We start from the raw sequence: 22061 nt of genomic DNA on the forward strand, positions 1-22061 counted from the left end.
GCCATGTTTTCATGTGAATATATCTCATGAATACCAGTCATTAATGTCATATTACATTATCCATGAATTCATTAATAGTTTGTCGTTATTTGCAATGAAAAGTTGTTTTTGCGTTTTCATTGTGTTTCAGTATATATATCTGTTCACTAAACGTTCTCCGTTTGTCCAGTCAGTGATCCACCACTGGACTAATTAAAATCTTGATACATAACGTCCTGACTGTTGGTAAAATACATTTTGTAAACAAAGTGAACAGTTCATAGTAGGTCATTGGTTCCGATATGTTCTTCTTTAAAATACCAGTGTCACTGTCTACATATCGTAGCGTAGCGTAAACTCTATTAACGTGCCTCTATCCAATTAAGGTTCAGGCACGTCTCTCCCACACCCAGTCTCTGGCATGGCCAGTGGTCGAGTGTGGGACAGATAATTAATTTTTAATGGGGCAATTTTGAATTATTTATAAAAGGCATAGGGGGAATTTTGATGCGTCGTTGAAATAACCTATGGTATTTAAATAAAAATTAATTTTAATTACTTTAGTGTGACGCTTGTTTTCGACTGGGCATTTCCAAACAGGTAAATGAAAAATGAAAAATTAAACAATTTATATGCCCTTGAAAAGATTAAGATTGAAAAAGATTATATACCCTGGACTGATCCAAAACTATGCCTACGGGCCAAGACCAAGGTGAAGAACTCGCCCCAAGAGAAGAACCCGACCCCAAAAAGGAGACGAGACGCCCCAGACCTACTCCGCCCCAACCACGATTGGACTGAATAAAAACACCCGAGGACATTTATTTAATTAAAAACATCCACCCCCATACACAATGTATTATTAAAGTATATTAAAAAAAAAAATAAAAAAAAATAATCCCCTAGGTTAAAAGACCGAGCTTCAAATTATATTTAAAAACATACAACACACAATAATTAATAATAAAACACATTTACAACAATATTTGCTTTTTTTTTAAATGATATAAACACATTAAAAACTAAGGTTAAAAAAGGTAGTAAAACGGGGAGCAGGAAAGTGTCACTGCCAGATGACACTAACCACCACCGAGCCACACAAACATACATCATACATCCACCACCAACAAACTACACATTAAAATAACTATATACAACAACGGCAAACACTAAAAACTACCCCCCCAAAAAAAAACACACAAAAAAACCCAACACAAAACAAAACAAAACAAAACAAAACACACACACACACACACACACACACACACACACACATACACCCCCCCCCAAAAAAAAAAAAAGAAAAAAAAAGGGTTCCTGCATGTCATAAATAGTAGTAGTAGAGTTAAACCAGCAAGGGCGTGGCGCCCAACTTGGAAAAGATTTTAAAAAAAAGAAAAAAAAAGTAGCAGCACCACTATGGTCGACGCCAAGTAGCCAGAGGAAACAGACAGCTATGCCTAATCCCAATATTTTAACTCTTTGAAGCTAAGGGGCCTATATATGAACTCCTGTCTCCACAACATAGGAGACCAGCACTCTGTCAATTTTATTTTTAATATTTTTATCTGGATTTAATAAATTTTTAATATTAAAATTCATATTATTATCCTCAAAAAATTCCATAATTTTTTCCCTGTTTTTGTCAAATTTTTTACAATTAAATACATAATGGTTTACATCATCAACTGCTTTACAACTGTTACAATTGGGAGATTCACTTTTCCTAATTATAAATTTAATGTTGTTAAGTCCTACAGTGACTCCCATTCTTAGTCTAGTAATAATTTTGGTAGCTTCTAAGTTGAAGGATGTTGGCCCCCGTGTGGAGACGACGGGTTTAATATTGGCATGCCATGCCCTGGTCCTGTGGTCCCAGTCGGTTTGCCACAGTTTAACAAGGCATGGGTTAACCAATGAGCAGGCCTCAAGATAATTATATTTAACATTAATGTTAACAGCTTCATTGTTTAAGGATTTCTTAGCATTTAGGTCAGCTAATTCATTCCCATAGATACCAACATGAGCAGGTACCCATTCCAGAATTACTTCTCCACCCATTAAAATAATCTGGTTATAGAATTTAATTATATTGTTAATTATTTTTGGTCTAACACTATTGGAGCCCCCAATGGCCTGTAGGGCACTCAGGCTATCGGAGTATATAACGTACGTCTACATATCCAATGTGTATTTATTATATATATTAACCATATGGTCTCCAATAAACGGTTACATAAATGTCGTATTTTCCCCATGCTATCTTTATTGCCTGGACCAGAATCATAGTTTGTGGATAATAAATAAATTATAACATTCGCTGGAATGCCATACGAAATTTATGCAACTCGTTTGAGAATTGTTTTATATCCCTCGCTCTCGCTCGGGGAATAAAATAATTCCCAAACTCGTTTCATAAATTCCGTATAGCACTCCCGCTCATGCAATAATATATCTATATATATATAATTATTATATTGTTTCGTACGTACGAAATTACTGAACGATAAAATCCGATTTCGGCTACTAGAAACATTAAGACGACAACATACTTCTCTGTAGATTTAGCTATCAGTTTTATCGTTGAGGTTTATGGTGTGTGTTGGGCCATAGAAATTTGCAAACACACCTCGGCGACATATGTATCAAAGACAGTGATCGTATACTCTCTTGTTTATGGCAACATTCAAGACAAGAGAATTGGTGATAAATAAATAAAAACCATCCGCCTCCTGAAGGCTAGAGTACGAGTTCAGAAGGGCTACTACTCAAAAGAATTTAAGGGTCAAAAATTTATAACCAAATAAGTTTCAGAGTGTATTAGATTGATGATGTAAACTACACCAAATTTTTTATTTATTGTTCCATATTTACAAAAAACCACAAATAAACGTCACTGTATACAAGAAAGTCACATGACATGCTGTCAAAGTTGAAGGTTGTCAAACATGGATTTTACACATTAGAACATTCGTTTAATAGTGTGTGAATCCACCCCTGGCACGAATACACTCGACACATCGTTGCCTCATGCTGTTGATCAGACGTCTGAAGAACTCTCGGGGAATGGCCTGCCACTCTGCCATAAGAAGTTGACCCAGATCATGAAGGTTGGCCGGAGGGGCATGGTTATCCCGAACTCTCCTACCTAATTCGTCCCAGGCGTGCTCTATTGGGGCCAAGTCAGGCGAATATGCTGGCCAATCCATCCTGGCGATACCTTGTTGTCTGAGAAAGTCCGTTACCACCCTGGCGCGGTGGGGTCTGGCATTGTCATCCTGCAGGACTGCCCCGCCGCCAATCTGCTGAAGGCCTGGGAGAACCAACGGCCGGATAATCTCATTCAGACAGCGGATTCCATTCAGATTGCCATCCACCACATAGAGGGGGTCCTGTGGTGGATAGAGATGCCGCCCCACACCATGACGCTGCCACCGCCGAACCGGTGACGTTGTCTAACGTTAACGTCAGCGAAGCGCTCCCCAGGACGTCTGTAGACACGAACCCGACCGTCGTTGAACTGGAGACTAAACCTGGACTCATCAGTGAACATCACTCGACCCCACTGAACACGTTGCCACCGCAGATGAAGCGTGCACCAGTGACGTCTGGCCGTTCTGTGACGTGGTAGGAGTGGTGGTCGAACAGCCTGGCGACGGCAGCGTAGATTATTGGCTCTCAGACGATTGCGTATGGTTTGATCAGACACTCGATTTCCAGTCGCAGTCCGCAGATTGTCACGTAATCGGCGTGCAGTGGTTGTGCGTTGACGTAGAGCCATATTGGTGATGTAGCGGTCCTCTCTATTTGTAGTGCTTCGGGGTCTTCCCGAACGTGGACGATTTCGAACAAAATTCGTTGCTTGGTACCGTTGCCACAGTCGGCCAACGACACTCTGACTGACACCAAGTCTCAGAGCAACATTTCTTTGCTATTGCCATCCTGAAGCCAAGCAATAGCCCTTCATCGATCTTCGATAGTCAGTTGAAGTCGTACCATTGTCGAATTTGGAGTGTGTACCGTACACGAACGCAAGCTCCAATTATACGGAAATTCAGCATTGGGAACATTGAATACACGTGCAAAGCGTGCAAATGAAGCGCTTTGTGAAAAAGCAAGTTATGGGCACTTAGCAGACCTTTCGCTTTCGCCCTAATTTACGTGCAAATGTAAGCATGTTTTCGCCATTAGAACTAGTCGACAGTGTCAGTGACAGTGGATTTTAATTCATTTATGGGTTGCTTAGACCCACTTTCGTCAAAATGGAACAATACCATGCGTGACATTATGGTCTAGCTAATATTATTGACATTCAGAAAATAATGTCGAAAATATCGTCTGACCCTTAAATTCGTTTTGAGTAGTATATATATGAAAGAACGTTCACTAGATGTAAACATTCTTAATAATATAGGAACGTTATGGTATCAGCGGTCTTCTTCTCATAAACTCTAAATTACCGAACACAGTTATACGTCGTGGTACAGTATACGCAAACAGACATCTTGAAATCTCTATTTTAAGTAGACACATACTTATACCAACACTGTATTGAACAGACACCATGAAACCTCTAGTTTAATTACAAACAATACTGATACCAACAGTATATCCACAGACATCTTGAAATCTCTATTTTAATTTCAAACAATACTGATACCAACACTATATCCACAGACATCCTGAAATCTCTATTTTAATTTCAAACAATATTGATACCAACACTATATCCACAGACATCTTGAAAACTCTATTTTAATTTAAAACAATACTGATACCAACACTATATCCACAGACATCTTAAAACCTCTATTTTAATTAGTCACAATACATATACGAACATAGTATCCGACTCCAATAGCGATCATGGTGATGTTCGACTCCCTGGCTCTCTTGGCCATGTCTCTCGTGTGATACTTCCTCTGGGAGTTGCCGTCAGTCAGCACAATGGCGATATGGGGAACCTTCTTCCTCGCTTCCACCATCTGTTTCTTCCTCATATGCTCTATGGCGTCACCCGTGTCAGTCCTAGATCCAGCATAGTAGTATATACTACCTGTAGAAACACAGAAAGATGTCATAGCAGTTTCAACTAGAACTGTGTATTGGTCATCACTATTAAGAATTGTTCTGAATATGTGGTATTATAGATTTATTTATGAATCCACAATATAATATAGCAATATTGGTACCTATTGCATCAATTTATAATAATATTATTTACGTATGTAACTACAAAGTACCTATAAATAGCATCACATATTATTTATTTATTTATTTATTTACTTATTTATGAAGTACCTATGAAATTACATCAGTTTTTATTATTATTATTATTATTACGCCAAGTTAAAAAAAAATGGTTAGCATCCTTTTTATATAATTTCCAGGGTAGGGAGAAAGGTGTTTTTTTGTGTGTTTTTTTAATGAATCTATAATTTTAACAGATAAGTCATGTATTCTAAAAACGATGCTTATGTCGGTTTAAACACAAGGCTACTAGTTTTAATGACTGCCACACTCTTAAGTCCTAACACAAAACATGACAACGAATCATGCTAATAGTAGTTTAACACCAAAATGTTCACTTCTAGTTAGATGCCCGAAACCTTAGTGGAAAAGGGGCATGTTAAAAAGGTACTCTCTCTCTCTCTCTCTCTCTCTCTCTCTCTCTCTCTCTCTCTCTCTCTCTCTCTCTCTCTCTCTCTCTCTCTCTCTCGTCAGAGATGCGTATTGCCGTAATACAACGTTACTGCCTATTTTAAAGTCTGTTTTGTTTAAACATTTCCAGAAATATATTCATCTGTACTTGGAAGTTTAGTATTATAAACTTGTTGACAGGCGCTAGCCGTTTCTGTAAGGTAATTTTAGTGTCTGGCTTGTCGGGAGAATATTAAACACTTTTTTTTACATTTGCTAGCCATGGTATGGAACGTTTTTATAGTTTAAAAAGAGAAAGAAGAAATATATATATAGCTTAACCAGTCATCCTAGAGGACCTAGGTAAACTGTAGGTTATTGTCTTTATTATGATAGGTACCAGTATTAATTCTGTATTATAAGGTTACTGTATGAGTAGTTAGGGTTAATTAAAAATTAACCAGTTAGGAATAGAGTTGTAATTCCTTTATTAATTAAGTTCCCCTGGAAGCGTTTCTCAATTATCACACGTGTGGGTGTTGTGTCACGGTGAAGTGATTAGAATATTGTATAAACTAGACACCTAGTGATTAACTAATTAAGTGATCAGTTCTGGGTTGTTACTATTTGTTGTTGTTAATTAACTACTGCGGCAGTACATTTGTCAGCGTAGATTAATACAGATTCCAAAGTGTATTGTGCTTTTGTTGTGTTTTCTAGTGAACTAAACGTGCTATATTATATATACTTTATATAAGATCTTATCTCTGTTCATGCCTAGAGACGAGCCACGCGGGTATATACTGCCCGATACAGAGGGATCTAATAGATATAAAGTTATTTGGATAATCGTGTTTCATTCAGTTACGGGTATTATAGGATCCCCGTGACAGGAGTGAAAATTGGGGCGCTCGTCCCGGATCTGAAACGGGACATGCATATTTAAAAAAGTATTGTTTGTAAATGGGGGCTTTATAAATTATTTTTACAAATAACTAGAAGTAGCAACGTTGTTCACTAGAAAATTAATTAGTGCGTCATAGTGCGTCATATCTAAACATGGATAAGAATTTGCTGGATAGGCCTACGCTCAGTGTAGTGGAGATTAAGCGAGCACGTAAGGCCGAATTAGTTGAAATCGCGGGTGAGCGAGAAATTGATTTAACATCAGCTAAAACCTTAGGTGATATAAAGACAATTATTATCCAGGAAGTTTTTGGTGATAACCTGTTATGGAAGACAGTGAGATTGTTCCAGAGATAGAGATAAATGAGTTAAGTGTGGAACAACAATTAGCTTTTAAAAAACTTGAGTACGAAAGAGAAGAACGTGCATTAGATAGAGAGAGAGAGAGAGAGAGAGAGAGAGAGAGAGAGAGAGAGAGAGAGAGAGAGAGAGAGAGAGAGAGAGAGAGAAGAGAGGGATACAGAAAAAGAATATAGAGAGAGAAAGGGAAGAGAGGGATAGAGAAAAGGAAGATAGAGATAGAGAAGAGAGAAAGAGAGATAGAGAGAGATAGAGAAAAAGAAGATAGAGATAGAGAAAAAGAAGATAGGGATAGAGATAGAGAGAGAAAGAGAAGAGAGGGATAGAGAAGATAGAGATAGAGATAGAGAATTCCAGTTAGCAAAATTAAAAGTGGAACATGAGTTAAAGTTGAATACTGAAGAAGTTAGACGGGAAGCAGGAAATGGGTTTAACATGTCGGAGGCTTATAGATCAGTGCCTGTATTTGATGACCAGGAGGTAGATATGTTCTTCCAACTTTTTGAACAGGCCGCTAAGCAGCTAAATTGGCCGCAGTCTAAGTGGACATTGTTAGCCGTGTCTAAGTTTAAGGGGAAGGCTAGTGTAGCTTATAATTCAATGAGTGATGAGCGAGCAAGTCAGTACGACCTAGTTAAGGCGGCAGTGTTGAGGGCGTATGAATTACGACCTGAGGATTATCGTTTACGGTATAGCGAGTTGAGAAAAACGCAGGGTCAGTCTTGTAGTGAGTTTGTGGCTAAGAAGGCAGGGATGTTTGATAAATGGGTGGTGCCTCATCAGGTAGAGTCATATACCGAGTTACGGGAGTTGTTGATCTTACAGGACATTAAAAATGGATTACCAGTTAGCTTACGTATTCATTTAGATGATCGTGATGTCAAAAAGATAGAGGAGGCTGGCATAGTGGCAGATGATTGCGTGTTAATACACAAAGCTCAGGCAGTACAGGGTAGCTCTTTACAACAGGGTGATAAGAAGAAATTTCAGCCAGGTTTTTCCCGGGAAAGTAACTATCGGGGAGAGTCTTCTAGTTCGTCAGCTAGTCAGGCAAGGAATGTACCTGGTGGGCAAAGTAAGGATAAACCTGCATTATCAGCCAATGCAGGAACTTTTCGTCCACATTGCAGTTACTGTAAAAAGGATAACCATCTTGTCGGGGACTGTTTTAAAAGGAAACGCGATAATGCGCAAGTGGTCGGTTTAGTGAGGTCAGCTCCGCTAGCGAGAGAGTTAATGCTTAGTCCCATGGCAGAGAAAGTAAACCCGTATGTGTCCACTAGTATGGTTTGTGATGTGAAACAAGAATTGAGTCCTAAGGCAATATCAATCTATCGAGATACCGGGTGTAGTCAGTCGCTGATAACGTCAGAGTGTTTAGCTGGTATTGAGAATTCAGATACAGGACGTAGTTTGGCTTTAACCTCGGTTACTGGAAAACATATGGTTGTCCGGTTACATAACGTTTTCTTGTGTTCGAAATTTGTGACGGGACCAGTCATTATGGGTGTTGTGAAGGACTTGCCTTTTGAAAACATAGGAGTTTTGTTGGGTAATGATTTGACTAGTCAATGTTGTCAGCCGCAATGTGACCAATTGTTAATTGAAGACAGCCCTTTACCCATAGAAGAGAGTGAGGTTGATGAGATTAGATATCCTGCGTGTGTAAAGACTAGGGCTATGGCCAGAAGGGTAACACGAGACCCAGAGGATTTGTCTGATACGTGTGTGGGCCATGAAATGGAGTGGATGAGGTTATCAGTAAAATGGTAGATAAGTCAACTGAGGAACTAAATGTGGTGGAACCTGTTGATCTCCCGCAGAGAGGGAATGAACCAGTTGTGGTTGATAGAGGGGACTTACCTTGTAATAGACAAGAGTTAATACTAGAGCAGGGGGCTGATCCAAATTTGTTGGCAGCTCGCACTACATTGTTAACTGAGGACAAGGGAGTATTAATGAATAAGAGAGTTAGAGATAGGAGGTGGCAGGCAACCGAACTAGCTAGGAAGCAACTGAGCTATGCTCAGAGCAAAATAAAATCAGTGTTTCATAGGAAGGCTAGGAGTCGGGAATTTAAACCAGGGGATAAGGTGCTGCTGTACCTTCCCATTAAACGGGGTTCTGTGCAGAACAGGTATTTCGGGCCCTATGTTGTGCACAAACGGGTTAATGAGACAGGGTATGTGATAAACACTCCTGATAGGGTTAGGAAAAGTAGGTATTGCCACATCAATTTGCTAAAAGGTTATTTTGACAGACTGCCGATAGTTCCAGAGTTATCGGTCCAAATTGAGAGTCACTCAGTTTCCTGTGATGACGTCAAGACTGTAGAGAGAAAATTAACCAACAACCAGATTCTAGCAGACTTGAGGCCCCAGCGAGCAAAGTTGACTACTTTGATACAAGACAATGTTTCCATTTGTCAGGACCTTCCAACGGTTACCAACACCTCAATCCAGGATGTGCGCTTGGAACCCAACGCTACCCGAGTCGACAGCATACCTATCACATAAAACCTGGAAAACGTGCGACACTGAAAAAGAAGGAAACGAAGTTCCAGTGGTCAGATGAATGCGAGAAGTCATTCAACCGTCTTAAGCAGATGCTCTCCTTGTCTCCCGTGATGGCAGCACCAGACTACCGAAGGCCCTTCAAGCTAGCTGTGGATGCCAGTGACGTGGGAGCTGGAGCTGTGCTGTTCCAGGAAGACGAAAATGGACTGGACCATCCTGTAAGTTTCTTCTCCAAAAAGTTTGACAAACACCACGTGAACTATTCCACTATAGAGAAGGAAGCTTTGGCCATGGTACAAGTTCTGAAGCATTTTCAGATCTACGTGAAATCGGCAGTGCATCAAGTGGTGGTCTTTACTGATCATAATCCGCTTACCTTCATTCACAGAATGAAAGCCACCAACCAGAGAGTTTTGAGATGGAGTCTTCTTCTGCAGGAATTCCCAATTACCATTGAACATATCAAGGGCACATCCAATGTAATCGCTGATGCCCTGTCCCGAAGTTGAACGTTATGATAATGTGTTGACATTCTTGATTTCTGTTTTGTTTTTATATATTTTATTTGTATACCAGGGACTCAGAGACTCAGTGTGATTACTGGTAGTCACCTTATTACTATGTGTTATAAATGCCCGGATGCGTTGGTTAACGCACTTTTTGTTTTAATGTAGTATATTTCCCTATTCCTAGAGTAGAGGAAATATCCCTTTTGAGGTGGGGGGGGGGGGGGGGGGGGGGGGGGGGGGGGGGGGGGGGGGGGGGGGGGGGTGACGGAACATGCTCTTAATTTTGTTTTCGCCTGTGGCGATATTAATTGTTTTAGAGGGCCGTGTGCAGTTCCAATATGCACTTAAGCCCAGGTGGGCACTTTGTTACGTAATACCTCCGCGCGACCGTGGTCGAGCTATGCCTAATACACACCCAGCCTAGATGCGGAGGCCATGTGGCCAGTAGTTACGTAATACCTCCGCGAGTGCGGTTTTTACGACCGTGATTTTGGCGACTAGGCGTCAGCAAGTCTGTCCATCTAAGGAAAATTGTCGTCTTGGTCGCTGTGGAAATATCACTTGTAGGTATTCGGTGCCGCGATGTACCCCAGGCGATACTGGGATTTTATAATAAATAGCTAGGGTTTTAGAGATATCGGGGAGAAACATAGGAAGGCTTCCAGGGGGAACGTTGTCCGTCCGGACTGGTAAATATATTATTTCTGCTCTGTTGTATAACCTTGATGTGATTGATGTGACTTTAAATATTTTAATACTGTATTATACCAATATTATTTAGACGGTGCTGTCGGTAATCTGACGCAGTAGACTGTAGGCTCACTGTTCTAATATATATAAAGCTTAACCAGTCATCCTAGAGGACCTTTATTGTGATAGGTACCAGTATTAATTCTGTATTACAAGGTTACTGTATGAATAGTTAGGGTTCATTAAAAATTAACCAGTTAGGAATAGAGTTGTAATTCCTTTATTAATTAAGTTCCCCTGGAAGCGTTTCTCAATTATCACACGTGTGGGTGTTGTGTCACGGTGAAGTGATTAGAATATTGTATAAACTAGACACCTAGTGATTAACTAATTAAGTGATCAGTTCTGGGTTGTTACTATTTGTTGTTGTTAATTAACTACTGCGGCAGTATTTTTGTCAGCGTAGATTAATACAGATTCCAAAGTGTATTGTGCTTTTGTTGTGTTTTCTAGTGAACTAAACGTGCTATATTATATATACTTTATATAAGATCTTATCTCTGTTCATACCTAGAGACGAGCCACGCGGGTATATACTGCCCGATACAGAGGGATCTAATAGATATAGAGTTAGGAGAGATATTTGGATAATCGTGTTTCATTCAGTTACGGGTATTATAGGATCCCCGTGACATATATTATTAATTATTATTTATTATTCACTTTGGAAATCACATTACATCTACACTGGTGTTAAAATTTAGCAAAGAAATCACATTATTACATAAAATATTATTAATTTATAATTTACCACATCATCATCATCATCATCATCATCATCATCATTTTATTTACCGATGAAATCCGAAACGTCTTCTTGGGTATCAAAGCGGGAGAAACTGAACGAGGCTCTCTGGTACACTCCCGCGCCAAAAGTTGTGACAGCGATTCGCACCATATCCGGCGAAATGTCGTACATGCGCACCATGGACTGTACGAACTTGAGACCGATCGTGAAATTCCTCCGCCATATACTGCTGGAAGCGTCAATCACAAAGGCTAGATCCACAGGATTCTGTTTACAAACTAAAACACATAAAACAGTTATGTACAAAATTATAATTACACCAACCTCCAAAACTGCCCCCTCCCAAACTTCCCCAAACAACAACAACAAAAAACAAAACAACAACCCTCAAACAAGACAACCAACTAGCGTGCAAACCAAGCTATAAAATTAAAATGATCACTTCAGCTTTGCAATAGTTAATTTCCTCTTTATGTTGAAACATATTACTCCTGTTTCATCTTTTGATCCAGGCAGTACACCACGACTGGTAAACCAAAAAGCCGTGGTATGTGCTATCCTGTCTGTAGAATGGTGCATATAAAATATCCAATACTAGTAAAGGAAAAGTGTAGCGGGGTTTCTCTCTAAGACTATATCAGAATTACCAAATGTTTGATATCAATATGCTCTATTGGTGTCGTTAAACAAAACAGTTTAAACGTTTTTATCTCTTGATGCATACATATCACAAGTTATGCAATACCTTTGAATGTGTTCATTGTATGCCGATTTCAAACAACGTCATATCATTCTGATACAGCTCAAGTTGTTTTATCAGAGTTATGACATTCAACGATTCATAATATAGACATACTAATTGACAACATTAATTTGTTTTATACTTTATGAAAAAAAACCCAACCACACCCCTAAAACATTGTTTGAAAATTAATATAATTTTATTATGTTTGTATGAGCGATACATTATTTGACAGTGGATGATCGGGCGAAAATCCAGGGTGCATTTAGTGTTGTCTTCCTGTATTATTTTTAAAATTATAAATATGCTATTATAACTATGTAATAAATGTAGAATATTTATATTTATGTCAGCCATTCATCCATTCTTTCATATACTTACCCCTGTTTAACACCCAATATTTGACATCTAGTAGCTTATATTTTTATCGTGCTGTAATATACTTAAACATTCATTCATTCATTCATTCATTCATTCATTCGTTGTTTAGTTCGTTCGTTGGCTTGTTCATTCATTCACCCATCCACCCATCCATCCATCCATCCACTCACTCACTCATTCACCACTCACTCACTCACTCACACTCTCATTCATTCATTCATCCATTCATCCATCCATTCATCCACTCACTCACTCACTCACTCACACTCTCATTCATTCATTCATTCATTCATTCATTCATTCATTCATTCATTCATCCATCCATTCATTCATCCATCCACTCATTCATCCATCCATTAATTCATCAATACATGTGTCGTTGTGCGTACGCCTACACGAATGTTCCAAAATACACTTACTTTTTATAAAGCCACCCAAATCTTTGTCAGTAATTGTACGCCGAACTCGAACTGCAAGATAAAATGTAAATTAGTGTTTCAAACAAAATACGTAATTTGTTTTTAATAATAGTCTTTAAATGTATTATTGTTTAGTCTACCATGACTTTAGAAAATACTCGATACCTACGCTAAATTAGAGGTTTTAAACTGACGATAGGACGCTTTACTAACGTACAAATATGAATCAGTGTTTACAAACAAACATAACTGCCCATAGGCGTACGGGCTCCCATTTTTGTAATGGGGCAGGCTGGCGTTTTCCCGAATTAAACGATAATGCCCGAATATGTATAACAACATTTATTAATATTAGCATTACTTCCAAACAGCTATATAGGGTTGCAAACGAATCTCTACCTCTTGTGAGTAGATGATGGAAATACATGGTAAACAGATCTTAGCTTAGCACATTTCCCCCAAATATCTGTATAATTTTTGCCCGAATTCGAGGTTTCGCTGTAGCATTGGGGGGGGGGGGGGGGGGGGGGGGGGGGGGGGGGGGGGGGGGGGGGGGAGGGCAGTTGCCCGTCTCATACGCTTATGTAACTGCCGGAGAAAATCCTACGTTTTACTCGGTACACTGATAACATATTTCAAATCAACCTTAACTGATTCGAATAAGAAATCTGAAATAGAACTGACAACAGAAGAAAGGAAAGAAAGTTAGTACACACATTGCATTTTTAACAAGACCAACATAAATGTACCGTGTACACTGATATTCAGGGCCTGATCTAGATGGCAAAATGGACGGGGTTTTCAGTGTACAGTACAGTGCAGTAACTTAACTGATAGCAGACGACCGGTCTCGGTGGTGTCGTGGTTAAGCCATCGGACATAAGGCTGGTAGGTACTGGGTTCGCAGCCCGGTACCGGTTCCCATCCAGAGCGAATTTTAACGACTTAATGGGTACCTACCCCTGCACCCTCTTCTCTCACTATCCACTAACCACTATCCTACTGTCCTGGACAGACAGCCCAGATAGCTGAGGTGTGTGTGCCCAGGACAGTGTGCTTGAACCTTAATTGGATATAAGCACGAAAATAAGTTCAAAGGAAACAAGGTACCAGACTACACAAATTGTTTGACTTATAAAAATTTAATTAATTAAAGTATATTTCCCACTTTTGTAAGTTTTCAAAGTTATACAATTGTGTGTATTTATTTATTTATTTATTGTTAACATGCGTTGGTGTTTCGACAGTTATAAGTGGGGATGTCCAGACTCTTCATTTCCGTTCGCTTCGCGTATTAAAAATAGTTCCAACTTTAAGTACGTTTTAGAAATGTTACAGTGGAAATAAACATACTCTGATTTTAGAGTAAGTTATTGTGGGTTTAACACCGCAAAATGTTACTTTTAAATCCTCACGCTATAGCTTAATAACATAATATCGAACATGTTTAAAAGATTCATTGCATAACGGTTACATCACACAGGCTGCGTCGGTTGGGTGAAATACAACTACAATTTTAATAAATTCGTGTTTTTTTTTATATCAGTGTATACGGCCAACTACATTGATACGAAATACTCACACACGCACGCACGCACGCGCGCGCACACAAAGAAAAGAAAAGAAGACTGAAATATTGTCCAACGTTTGGATGGTTAATGTCATGAGAAGAAATCAGAGAGTGAGTAATCTGTGGGTAATCTATTCTAAAAGCTTCAGTGTTTCGCGATCACATGAGATTTTCTCCAAGTAAAACAGTTCAACAATTCCACACTTCATGTAGCGATTTCTCGGTGTAGATTTTATGTACAATAAGTCATTATCTATAAATGTCACTTCTTTCCTGCGTTTGTAAACTGACGGCTAGTAATATCGAATCGGATGAAGACGGTTTATTTTTATGACATTTTGCCATGTTTTCTCCGCATAGAGTAAATACCGCGTTTTCTGCTATATTCAGAAAAAAGTTAATAGCAATATAAACGTATTTATAATTTCGTTTTTATCATGTCGCCAGGTATAATTTTGCCAGTACCAAAATACTACTACTACTACTACTACTACTACTACTACTACTACTACTACTTCTACTTTAAAAAGAAAACGTTTAGAAAATAATTAGATAAGGAAGGTCGGCTCTTTTCTTCTTCTTTTTTTCAAAAACTATGTTCACCGTTATGGGTCTAGATAAAATGATATGCATGTACACTTTTCACCTGCGTATTAATACAAAATCAAAAAATAAAATGACGGTCGGCCCTTTTTTTCTAGGTAGAGTCGAGTTCCCGGAAACACACTATAATATGCAAGGCCGTTTTAACAGTTTCCCATCGTTCGGATCGCTTCTCCCCTTGATTTGCACTGCTGACCGCCTTCTTTGCACTTACCCGATGCCACATTTCGTAAGGATTTTTAGTTTTGGCGCTCAGATCCAGTCGATTACAGTACACAGATTGTGCTAAATATAGGCTACAAAGATGAATTCCATTAATACAACCGCAGTGGAGGTCGCCATATTTGTTACTTGACACAGAAGTGGCTATATAAACGGCAGCCGGGTATATAGACTCAGCTAATGAGGACTATCTATACGGCGGTCATACAAGTTTGGGGAAAGCCCAGTGTAAGGCCATCAAACTCCATCTAAACTTTCCTGCGTGTAGCACGGGTTACATCTAGTACAATGTAATAGATAAGAATAATGAAAAAGAAAAGATAAATGAAAAAAACGAAACCTGGATAACGTACATACCATGGGGTAGAGAATCCAAATCATCTTGAAGGTCGGTTAATTCAGAAGACAGAACCTGTAGACAAAACAAAAGATCCAAAATATATCACCCTCAAGTCAACTCAACTAGTGAAATATTTCAGATATTGTTACAATAAGCTATGTTACATTAGAAAAACAAATTATCCTCTGAAACGATCAGTTAAAGCCCCAGTTCGTTTCTGATTTACTTTAAGGGTGAGGGGGTGGTAGTATTTATATCCAGGGTGTATATGTCGACTGAAACGTAGTTTTAGCCACATAATATACTAAAACGCAAAAGAAACGCAGGTCCTGAAAATGCGAAAGAATTGCACTTTGTAAAGCAGTATCTTTGGTGGAATTGAACCTCAACTGTGTTAAAGGACATGGCACACACCCACACCGCAGTCCCACCTGCGTGTCAATTTCATTACCTGTGTGATGTCACGAATTCTCAAAACACATTGTTTGCACGTGCTGGATCATCCGTATCATGAATCCAGTGCAAACACACTCATTGAAATGCTTATAAAGCCTACACACCTGGATTTAATCGCATAAATTCAATTTGAGTAGTGACAGACAACAGAATCACATTTTAAAAATGCCGCGACTGACGCAACTCCAGCGAGGGATGGCCATCGGGATGTTGCAAGCCGGACAGACCCGTACTGCTGTAGCCAACAATTGGGATGTCATGTTTCGACAATCGCACGCCTTTCTCAAACGTCACCAAATCACTGGATCTGTGAACGATCGACCACGCACCGGCCGCCCGAGGGTGACAACCGCAGCCCTAGACCGGTACATCCGGGTGACCCACCTTAGGAATCGGATGCTGCCAGCAGCTAACACCGCTCACCAGGTGCGTGGTCCACGTGGTCCAGTGTCCGCCGATACCGTCCGACGCCTATCCGTCTGAGGGCAGCAGGACTCCGTAACCGCCGTCCTTATGTGGGACCAATATTGACCCCTCGGCACCGCCAACAACGTCAACAGTGGGCGCAACAACATCAAAGATGGCGACGTGGCCAGTGGCAACAAGTTCTGTTTACTGATGAGAGCCGTTACAATCTTTCCAACGCTGATGGCCGAATCCGAGTATGGCGACGTCGACATGAACGTTACTCCGACTGCTGCGTTCTGCAGGCCGACCGATGGGGCGGGGGTAGTGTGATGGTGTGGGGTGGGTTCTATTCAACCACAGAACACAACTTCATGTGTTCAGACAACGCGTTAATGCCGCCGTGTACCAAAATGACGTCATCAACAATCACGTCGTTCCCTTCTTTGCCGCTCACCCACGTGTGCGCTTGCTGCAGCAAGACAATGCCAGGCCGCACACTGCCAGGGCAACACAGGCGTTGCTGGCTCAGCACAACATCCCAACGTTGCCGTGGCCAGCCTTATCTCGGACATGGCGCCTATCGAACACGTCTGGGATGAAATCGGACGTCGCCTTCAGGCTCGCGGACAACCTCAGAATATGCAGGCGCTGGAGGCAGCATTGGTCCATGAATGGAACTCACTCCCTCAGGCATTCTTTCAACGGCTTGTCAACTCAATGAGGAGACGTTGCACTGCCTGTTTGAATGCCCAGGGTGGTCAAACGCGATACTGACTTTGACAATGCTACAGGTCGTCTCTTTCACATTTTTAACATGGACCCCCACCCTACTTTATGACATGAAACAATAGCCAAAAAGGAATTCAATCAAAAATTTCCAACACCAATGTGTGCCGAATTGGTGTAGCTCCAAAATAAATGTTGAAATCTTCATTTCGTTTTGTTTTTTTAATATTTTATATCCAATTTAATGAGAACCTGCGTTTCTTTTGCGTTTTAGTATATTTATGTTGGTGATATACACCCTTTTGGCCCGAAACACATGTTCTGTGTATTAGCGTAGCCAGAATGATATATTCATAGGATTGGTGTGTGGCACCATCACTCTCTAAGCGGCCTCGGTGGTTAAGCCAACAGACTTAAGGCTGGTAGGTACTGAGTTCGCTTCATGATACCGGCTCCCATCAAAATTCAATAGCAGTACAAATACCCCGTCAGCTACCGACCCTATCTCGTACTTGCCAAGCGCGGGTGGTACCCTCCCCCTAACCCCTTTCCTGTCCTGGACGGAGGAGCCGGCGAAAGTCGACATCTGCGCCCGTGACAGTCGTGTGCTACAACAGCTTGCTCTGAATGTGCACGTTACAACCTATGACGTGACCTGACCCGACCTAAGGTGTGACTATGAGTATCCCTAGCTATGTCGTCTGCTACCAGATCTGTAATTCGCACCAGCAGCGACGCGGTGTTTTGTCATATTCGATTCAGTGAGTTATTTTTTACACTGGTACCACACTCGTCAGATCCAAGACGAGACGTAGCCCAGTGGTAAAGTGCTACCCAGATCCCCGTTTGTCTGGGATCGATCTCCGCCTGTGGGCCCATTGAGCTATGTCTTGTTCCGGTCAGTGCATTAAAGGTCGTGGTATGTGCTATCATGTGCAATGGTGCATATAAAAGATCCCTTGCTACTAATTAAAACAAAAATATAGCGGGTTTTCTCTCTAAGACTATATGTTAAAATTACCAACTGTTTGACAGCCAATAGCCGATAATTAATAAATCAATGTGTTCTAGTGGTGTCGTTAAACGAATTTTAACTTTCTTTTGTTTACTCGCCAGACCCAGACCCGGATCTGGCGTATTTTAGACTTTAGCAGTCTGTTTAACAGAGGTTAGACTGTATCGACATTGTCGGTCCTCATGTAAGTACATTAACAAAGTGTTAGTGCAGGTCACCTCGACTCAGTAGTTAAAGCACTGGCTAAATATTAAGTGATTTACCGAATGATTAGAACAAAAGAATACATTATGACATTATTTTTAATAGCCAGTCTACGTGTTAATAGCCAGCAATTATATGCGTCATTATATTGGTTACTCTGAATTATTATCAACGTCCGATTTCAGTGATAAGGACGTAGCAAGCGTGACGCAGAGGCGGATACGGGAATTTTCTAGGGAGCGGCTGTACAGTAAAACGGAACGCCTACAGTATTCCAAAATACATTAACTTTGAAAATGTTAAACACTAAGATACCATATCACCCACTAAAAGAGGGCGGGATGTAGCCCAGTAATAAAGTGCACGCCTTATGGTCGGTCCTCGTCGGTGACCCATTGGGTTATTTCTCGTTCCAACCAGTACACCACGACTGGTATATCAAAGGCCGTGGTACGTGCTATCCTGTCTGTGGGATGGTGTATATAAAAGATCCCTTGCTATTAATGGAAAAATGTAGCGGGCTTCCTCTTTAAGACTGTATTTCCAAATTACCAAATGGTTGACACCCAATAGCCAATAACTAATAAATGAAAGTGACCTAGTGGTGTCGTTAAACAAAACAAACTTCTTCATTTTAACTTACGAAACTTTATTTTCTAGACTCAAACCTTTAATGACGTCATACGTATTCAGTTTGTATAGCGTTGTCATGACGTAAAACTAACATATTCTATTAGTCTTGACCGGCCTCGGTGGCGTCGTGGTAGGCCATCGGTCTACAGGCTGGTAGGTCCTGGGTTCAGATCCCAGTCGAGGCATGGGATTTTTAATCCAGATACCGACTCCAAACCCTGAGTGAGTGCTCCGCAAGGCTCAATGGGTAGGTGTAAACCACTTGCACCGACCAGTGATCCATAACTGGTTTAACAAAGGCCATGGTTTGTGCTATCCTGCCTGTGGGAAGCGCAAATAAAAGATCCCTTGCTGCTAATCGGAAGAGTAGCCCATGTAGTGGCGACAGCGGGTTTCCTCTCAAAATCTGTGTGGTCCTTAACCATATGTCTGACGCCATATAACCGTAAATAAAATGTGTTGAGTGCGTCGTTAAATAAAACATTTTTTTCTTTCTATTAGTCTTGAGTCTAGACTCTAAACGTTATAATAATAATAAGCACCATGCTTATAAAACGTTAGAGCCTGGACTGAACTCTTTAATGACGTCACACGCATTCAGTTTGTATAGCGTTGCCATGACGTTAAAGTCTCAGATTTTGTTAGAGTATTGAGTCTTGCCTCTAAAAGTTTTAAAGCCATGGAGTCAGGTTGGTGCTTTATCATTGAGCTACATGCTCTCTAGCCATTTGAGAATAGGGCTCATATGTTCGAAGCTATCTTAGGGTTAGGAAATCGTAAAACCATCGTAAGCTTTGACGTCACAACAGCCGTCCTGCTTTATTACTGTAAATAATTTTGTAAAAACCTTGATTAAGTGGATTTTCCCATCTACAATCACAAAACTGACCAATTACGTAGTCCCAAAGAAAAGAAAATTATCACTTGGGTATCGTGAGTGGTCGTTTTTGCTCCAACGTACCCTGCCAATAGGCCTAATAATATGCATTTTTTTCTTTGGATTTTTTAAGAGAAAAAAAATACTATAACCCCATTTCGTTCTATTAATGCAAATATATATATATATATATATATATATATAGTTAAATAGTTTATGATATTATCAAGTAATTTATGTTGTTTTATACAAGTCAGGTTGATAAAAGCGAAGCGCCTTGTCGTAAATGACTGCCTTTGTTTACACTGTTGTGCATACAGGAGTTGATCGGAGCTGATGTCACTTCGCTCCAAGCTAGAAGTCCGGACGCACCGAAAACAAACGAAAATGCAGGAATAATCACGGTTTTTTTTATTAACTCTAAAATTACGCGTTTTTTTAATTTCTTAAGGTGTCAGTATGTGTTGGTGGTCCGGGTATGCATCTTTCCAACACACAAGGCTCATGTTTGAGTTTGCTCTCCCTTTAAACAATTAATGAATTAAGTTGAAAAATGCACTCGAAAGGTTGGACTAATGAAAACGTATTTACTCACACTTACGAGCCTTGTGCTTTATGTTTTTCACGAATTCACACGTCCTCGCACATTCTCCACTATATGAAAAACTAACGTATCAGTGACGGGAATTTGATATGTATCCAGTAGGCCTAAATATATTCCAGCCACCTAATTTCTAGTTAAAAGTTACATACTATTAGACTAGTATATAACAGAAATAGTTAAGTATTTTGAATAAATCATCATCATTTGTTTTCATCCCGTTATGTTCTGTTCTTTATTACATACTTATTCAGTCTTATTATAGTGATAAGGACATTTTGAAACCGTGTAATAAATTTATTTTGTATCGCACATACGCGGTCTCGTGGTATATATTCTTGCGCAAAATAAACTCGTTCAATAAATAGGAAGCAAAAACAACGTATGTGAAGTTCTGTATATTTATTAAATTCATAGCAATGAAATATATAGATCTACGGAAACCATAAAAGTGCTATCCGGCGAAATGTCATATTTTTCACAGGTATTTTAGCTACAGTGAAAATATAGAAATCGTATTTACTTTTTTGTAAAAGTTCATGATTAAATTATCTCCCGTATTTAAGTTTCATGATTACCAATGCATCTGGTCGTATTTGAAAAATAAAAAAATGTAATTTAAACAACTGTACCTATAAAAAAGAGATATGAAGTGCAATTACGATAAAACATCTAAAACGAACTGAATACGAAACTAAATAATAATAACACAATGTCCTGTCATCGAGTGTAAGTTAAATTTTAACGGCGTTCAATTCGTTTTGTTTTTGTTGGGGGTTTTAGTAGTCCGAAGGGGCGTTGAAAGTGTGGTTCTTTCTACGTCGGAATATTTTTTACATACTCTATATATATAGCTGGTATTCAAAACTTGTGGCACCATGTTTCAACCGTTTCTCAACCGAAATACTGCAACAAATGGACACACAAACCAAACATATATAACCTACCGTACTCACTAACTCCCGATTGAAGTGCATGCATCATTATTAACAAAATAAACCTTCCAACGACAACATAAAAAAAAGTGCCCACCATTTTAAATTTGCTATATAGAGGGAAGCAACTCGCCCTTTACATTAAGAAAAGTATTGACTTAATGTGCGCCATGCACTGGGGTGTTTTGGAGAATAGCTTTGTCAGGTATGTTTGCACAGCAGCATTATTAAATAAATATTAATTTAGTAATTAAATAAAGATAATTTTTATTCAAATTTCTTTTAAAAAGTATATGGTCTATCGGAAGAAATATATCATTGCGTTACGTGTTTTCACAAGAAAACGCCAAAATATATTAACGAAAAACGAAAGATATTGTCAAAAATTAGGAAAGATGTATATAATAAATAGACCATGATGTGTGAAATATGTTTTTCACACATCACTCCTTGACATAAAAATCGTATTACCCCCCCCCCCCCCCCCCCCGAAATAGCCTCTATTTATGTTCGGGGCGGGA

The 22061-nt window shown here is 39.6% G+C and overlaps 1 protein-coding gene across 1 annotated transcript in view; it reads right to left on the reverse strand.

The window, feature by feature from the left end:
- Positions 1-22061, reverse strand: part of LOC121367677 (cartilage matrix protein-like) — a 34805-nt gene that overhangs the window by 12163 nt on the left and 581 nt on the right. The window contains exons 2-5 of the mRNA XM_041491993.1: positions 15703-15757; positions 12951-13001; positions 11456-11686; positions 4821-5035 (exon numbers count right to left, since the gene is read on the reverse strand). Of these exons, the coding sequence (XP_041347927.1) occupies positions 4821-5035; positions 11456-11686; positions 12951-13001; positions 15703-15757 (552 nt within the window). The remainder of the gene's footprint in view (positions 1-4820; positions 5036-11455; positions 11687-12950; positions 13002-15702; positions 15758-22061) is intronic.

This window comes from Gigantopelta aegis, chromosome 3 (assembly GCF_016097555.1).
Source record: "Gigantopelta aegis isolate Gae_Host chromosome 3, Gae_host_genome, whole genome shotgun sequence".
NCBI classification, from domain to species: domain Eukaryota; kingdom Metazoa; phylum Mollusca; class Gastropoda; order Neomphalida; family Peltospiridae; genus Gigantopelta; species Gigantopelta aegis.